This window comes from Phoca vitulina, unplaced genomic scaffold (genome assembly GCF_004348235.1).
Source record: "Phoca vitulina isolate PV1807 unplaced genomic scaffold, GSC_HSeal_1.0 scaffold4, whole genome shotgun sequence".
Lineage (NCBI taxonomy): Eukaryota > Metazoa > Chordata > Mammalia > Carnivora > Phocidae > Phoca > Phoca vitulina.
In genome coordinates this window covers 41,319,557-41,325,207 of record NW_022589707.1, presented here as the reverse complement: position 1 = coordinate 41,325,207, position 5,651 = coordinate 41,319,557, and the positions used below count along the sequence as shown (strand labels likewise).

General features: G+C 60.5%; 1 protein-coding gene across 1 annotated transcript; it reads left to right on the top strand.

The window, feature by feature from the left end:
- The first annotated feature begins 1,963 nt into the window (after positions 1 to 1,963).
- Positions 1,964 to 5,429, top strand: EVX1 (even-skipped homeobox 1). The gene is made up of 3 exons (XM_032401202.1): positions 1,964 to 2,390; positions 4,000 to 4,247; positions 4,890 to 5,429. The coding sequence occupies exons 1-3, from the start codon at positions 1,964 to 1,966 to the stop codon at positions 5,427 to 5,429; spliced, it is 1,215 nt and encodes a 404-aa protein (XP_032257093.1).
- Positions 5,430 to 5,651: the final 222 nt, after the last annotated feature.

The following is a 5,651-nucleotide window of genomic DNA, read 5'->3' as shown; positions in this document are numbered from 1 at the left end:
ACAAGCCCACAGATGGGAAAACTGAGGCAGGGGAAAGAGGGAGAAGAGTAGAGAAAGAGAAAGGAGGAGAACAAAGTAAGAGACAGAAAAAGATAAAAAAAGATAGTGATACACTTCTCTTTAGAATCTCAGAAATTGGGGCTTTGTCTTGGGATGTGGAGAAGAAGGGGCGGGGTGCAGGGACAGCCCTGGCCCAGGGCAGAGAAAGGGGCAGAGAAAGGAGAGTTTTAGGGATAGCACAGTAGAGAAGGGGCCTGCCTTCTGCCCTTAGCAAAGTGGGGACAGACCTAGCTGCCCAGCCTGGCCCCAACACACTTGTTCAGAGCTGGAAACGGGTCAGCTTTCTAATGGGTTCTATCATACCTTCCCTGGAAGAAGACCTGAGAAGGAGCTTGTGGCTGCTCCCAAAGACATCAAGCACTACAAACTCCCCAGCCTTGCCTTGGAGGCTTTCCCTCTGTCCTCAGAGATTTATGAGCACCCCTAGTCATTTGCTATTTCAGGGCATTTTCGGTGACTTCTCTCTATTCACCCCCAGTGCCACTGAAGCCTGTGGGCAGGATCTGGGGGAAAACCCTGTGAGCCAAAGCTCTGCGAACCCCAATGCCATGTGCTGGGGCACTCTCAACCCCTGCCCTGATTTCTGGGTGAGAACAGCACCTTCTGCCATCTAGGAGCCTCGGGGGCTGCCACTGTAGGGACCGCATTTCTCAGTGCCTTTTCACTCGCAAAACCTGTTTCCAGAAGAATTCGTTGACTCTGAACGAATACCTTAAAATATGGGCAAGAAAAAGAAAAAAGGCCACTCTTAGAACCTCTCCCCACCCTACATACCTGAAGTGCAGGCGAGGCCCAAGCAAATGGGAAAACGATTTCTTCTATGAATAGCCACCTGGAGGTCAAGCCGAGCTGTGGAAAGCATAGGGCCACCTAGATGGGGAATTGGGAATAAGAAAAAAATCAGCAAACATTTGAAGTCAGCAGCCAAGACATGTCCTTAAAGAAAAAATATTAAGGCATTTATCTCCTGCCCCTTGGGGAAGAAAAAGAGCAAAGTTCTCTTGGTTTCCAGGAGGAAGGAGGCATCTGGGTGTAGAGGGTAGGAGGAAGAGAGAAGATACCCCAGGCTCAAGCTCTCCAGACAACTGGAGGCTGGGAGGAGGGAATATGTTTTTTGGTAGCTTGTGAAAAGACTTTGGAGCCCCTACGAGGTTAGCTCGCCAGGACAGGCAGTTGTAATAATGACGAGAGAAGCGAGGCTTGTGAGTCGGCCTTCACACTTTTAAAATGCAGTTATGGATTCTCTCATCAGTGTTAGATCAAGGCACCAAGTTAAGAAAACAAAAGCCAAAACAACAATCAAAAAAGAAAAAAAAACCAGAAGCTTATTCAATTACCGAGTCCCCGCAGCTCCTGCGGAACTCGCCGCGCGCGTTAAGCTCTCTTTTTCTTTCTGCGGAATTCCATTTGCATGCCCTCTGCCTGGGTGTCTCCCTGTCTCAGTGTGTGTGTCTCTCTCTGTTTTCACACTCTCCTCCCCATTCGAGCGAGGCCCACACCTGGCGCATCACTGCCGAGCCATTAGCTGCGGGTCTCCTTTCATCTTCGCTGTGGCAGACGTTTCTATTTATCCACTTGCGCTCGCCCAGTGGCGTCACCAGCGGTACTGTAATGACGATTGCAGCAGGAGGATGACAGCTTAGAAAGAAGAGGGCAATGGGGCTTCCTCCCAGAGGCGGTGCGGCACAGAGGAGCGCTCGCATCACAAGGTGACCCCAGCTCCCCACCGCCACCACCGCCGTCACCGTCGACATCGCGCTCCGGCCGCTCGGCGCCCGCCCAGTCGCCTGGTCTCTCTTTCTCCCTCCCGCAGCCAAGATCTGTCGGACCGCTGGGGACCCGGGGAGACGGGGGCTAGGAGTCACTTGGGGCTTCCTCCCTCCCCCCTCCGGCGAGCCCCGGGATGGAGAGCCGAAAGGACATGGTTATGTTTCTGGATGCGGGTCAGCTTGGTACTCTGGTTGGCAAGAGGGTCTCCAGTTTGTCCGAAGCCGTGGGCAGCCCGCTGCCTGAGCCGCCCGAGAAGATGGTGCCCCGTGGTTGCCTGAGCCCGCGGGCCGGCCCTCCGGGCGCCCGGGAGCGCGGCGGGGGAGGCCTGGAGGAGGAGCCGGTCGACGGACTAGCAGGCAGCGCTGCGGGGCCGGGCGCCGAGCCGCGGGCAGCCGGGGCTGCGGTGCTCGGCCCCGGACCTCCGGCCCCCTCCGCCGACAGCCTCTCGGGTCAGGGGCAACCTAGCAGCTCAGACACCGAGTCGGATTTCTATGAAGAAATCGAGGTGAGCTGCACCCCGGACTGCGCCACGGGGAACGCCGAGTACCAGCACAGCAAAGGTAGCCACCGCGCCCCTTCTCTCCCCGGGCCTCCCACCGCGCCCACCTTGCACTTCAGCCCTGGAGAGGAGGAAGACACTCCTTTCCCCCAGGGCAGGGTGGCTGGGGGGACCCACCTGAGCAACTCTCCCCTGATACCTGTGCCCTGGCGGGGGTCTCCTTCTGTGCTCTGGCATTGGCGGGACCGAGGGTGACAGCTGTGCTTTGCGGGAGGAGGGGGACGCAAGCCCTGGGCTTGAGGGGGATTCAAAGTGCACCCCAGCCCCCCAGAGTTTTGTGGCACTGCTTCAACTGCTCCGGGAAGACACCTTCCCCGGCCTGGGTGAGATCAAACGTGGGTCAGGGCAGTTTGTGGCTGGAGGGGTGTAAGGCGCATCCAGGCGCGGAAGCCCGGAGTCCATAAAGGACCGTAAAATCCCGGCGGACTCGGGCTGCCTGGGTGCTGGGCCCTCCGACCAGTTTGCACGTCGGTCAGAGGTCCAAATTACCTTGTCACTTCCCGGGCTCGGTGGCGCCAGGTCGGAAATGGTCCCCATGATCTAATTGCCTTTGGTCTCCGGTTGCATTTGAAAAGGCAGAGCTCTGGCCCTCCCCCATTCCCCTTTCCTTGCTAGTCCCACTTCTCCACCCAAAGGAAAAGGAGCTGCAGGGGGCAGGAGTCCCACCCTTCCTTGGGTTAGACCCAAAAGGAGGGGTGCTGTTACACTGCTTTAACTGGAGAACCCCTCCCTGACCAGGGGCTAGTTTGTGGGGGGGGGGGGGGGAGGTGGCCAGGCAGGGAGTCTCCCAGAGAGGGGTGGAAAGCTAGTAAGAGGGAGAGCCTACTGGCAGACACTCCTCCACAAAGCTGTGGGTGTAGATGGGAAGACCCTGGTATGGAAGAAAAACCACCCCCTCACCTTGGCAGCCAACACCTGGTTGAGCACCCACATCCACTCATTACCATCTTGTCCATTCAACCCAGATTCCCTAATCACAGCATGTCCTCAGAAGAAGCCATACGCCACTCAAATATACCCAGGTAATATGCTATTCATTCACACACTCCTATGCCATCCCTACAACGCATGCAACCTAGCACACATTCCCACACCTACACTGGCAGCCTGGCCCATGCAAAAGCAAGGACTCAGTTTGTGTGCAGCATCCTACAATGCGCTAAGACCCAGAGCTCACTACACTCCAGCACAAAGGTGCATCTCAACTTGCCTGTCAGATACGCACATCCTTGTCCACTCCTGCCAATGGTGGGCAGAAAGCTCAGAGGGGCTGCATCCAGTCTGTGCCTCAGGGCAGGTGGCCGGGTGGCTGAGGTTTCTGTACCCAGCAGGCCTTAAGACAGAGGTCTCCCAAATAGCAGCCCAGCCAGGCCTAAGGGCTGCTTTGTGCTCATCTGAATGGTGAGCCTCCATCTCTCTCTTCCTGTGTTCTCAAAGTCCCCTGTGCCCCAGCAGAGGCAGAAACTGAGGCTACTGAAACAGAAACTGAGGAGGGGGTCCCTTTCTGCCCCACCCTCCACAAACACCCTGGGCCTACAGCCCCGCATCAGCAGTGTTTTGTGTTTCTGTGTGTGTTCTGTGTGTGCATGTGCTCTGGGCTCCCTATGCAGGGCCCAGCTCAGAAGCACTGGCCAGCAGTCCCAGCAGCGGCAGCGAGGCCCCCAAGAGCAACAGTAACGGCAGCTCACAGGGCACCCTGGCCTGCAGCGCCAGCGACCAGATGCGCCGCTACCGCACGGCCTTCACCCGGGAGCAGATTGCCCGGCTGGAGAAGGAGTTCTACAGGGAGAACTATGTGTCCAGGCCGCGGAGATGTGAGCTGGCCGCCGCCCTAAACCTGCCGGAAACCACCATCAAGGTATGAGCTCTGGCGACAGGGAGAAGAAGGGGTGCGCCCACTGAGCAGGAAGTAAATACGGACTGTCCACTCCCTAAATCCTGAGCCAAGAATCAGGGCCTGGAGTCCCCCTGCCCACGTGGCTGCCAGGCTGGGGGTGTCCAGGCCTGGTGCAGGCGCCAGGTGTGCGCAGATTTACCTTCCCGACAGTCCCTAGGCAGGAACTGCTGGCGCGCGGTTGACTCTATTCCCTTTCTAGCCAAATAAACAGTGGGAATGGGGTGCCTTTGCCCCGAGAGAGAGCGCCTGGAAGGGGAGGTGTTTCTGGGGAACCGCTGCCTGCCGCCTCGGGACTGGCAGAGTCCTTAGTCTACCACACTGCTTTAGTGCCCACACCGGGTTCTGGCACCCCAGGGGTCCTGGCCGCGTGGCAGAGGGAAGGAGGGACGCAGACTGAAGCCCCTCCCTGAACCTCCCCATAAGGGATTCCAGTTCCAGGTGGTGGCGGTGGGATCTGCCCCAGCCCAGAGGGTCTCTGCCGCGGCTCTTCCCTGCGCTACCCGCATCGTCCGCTGCAGTGGGGCAGGACTTCTGGCCTCTGCGCACCCGGCCTGGTGCAGCCGCCGAACCTGCTCCTTTCCTCCCCCCCCCCCCCCCCGCCAGGTGTGGTTCCAGAACCGGCGCATGAAGGACAAACGGCAGCGGCTGGCCATGACGTGGCCGCACCCGGCCGACCCCGCCTTCTACACGTACATGATGAGCCACGCGGCGGCCGCGGGCGGCCTGCCCTACCCCTTCCCGTCGCACCTGCCCCTGCCCTACTACTCGCCGGTGGGCCTGGGCGCCGCGTCCGCCGCGTCCGCCGCCGCCTCGCCCTTCAGCGGCCCGCTGCGCCCGCTCGACACCTTCCGCGTGCTCTCGCAGCCCTACCCGCGGCCCGAACTGCTGTGCGCCTTCCGCCACCCGCCGCTCTACCCCGGCCCGGCTCACGGACTGGGCGCGGCGGCCGGCGGCCCCTGCTCCTGCCTCGCCTGCCACAGCGGCCCGGCCAACGGGCTGGCGCCCCGCGCCGCCGCCGCCTCGGACTTCACCTGTGCCTCCACCTCCCGCTCGGACTCCTTCCTCTCCTTCGCGCCCTCCGTGCTCAGCAAGGCCTCCTCCGTCGCGCTGGACCAGAGGGAGGAGGTGCCCCTCACCAGATAAGGGGCCGCCCGCGGGCTGCCGGCTCCAGGACGCCCGTGGGGGGCCCCTCCCGCGGGGACTCAGCCAGCGCCCCTCCCCGCCCCCAGGGCACCGAGGGGAAAGAAGAAGGCCGAAAAGGACCGGAGGGACTCGGCCTCGCGGATCGGGACGCCCGGGAAGCGGCCATGGCTGGCGCGTTTGGGGATCAGGAGTAGGGATGGGGACGCGGAGGCTGAGAGACCT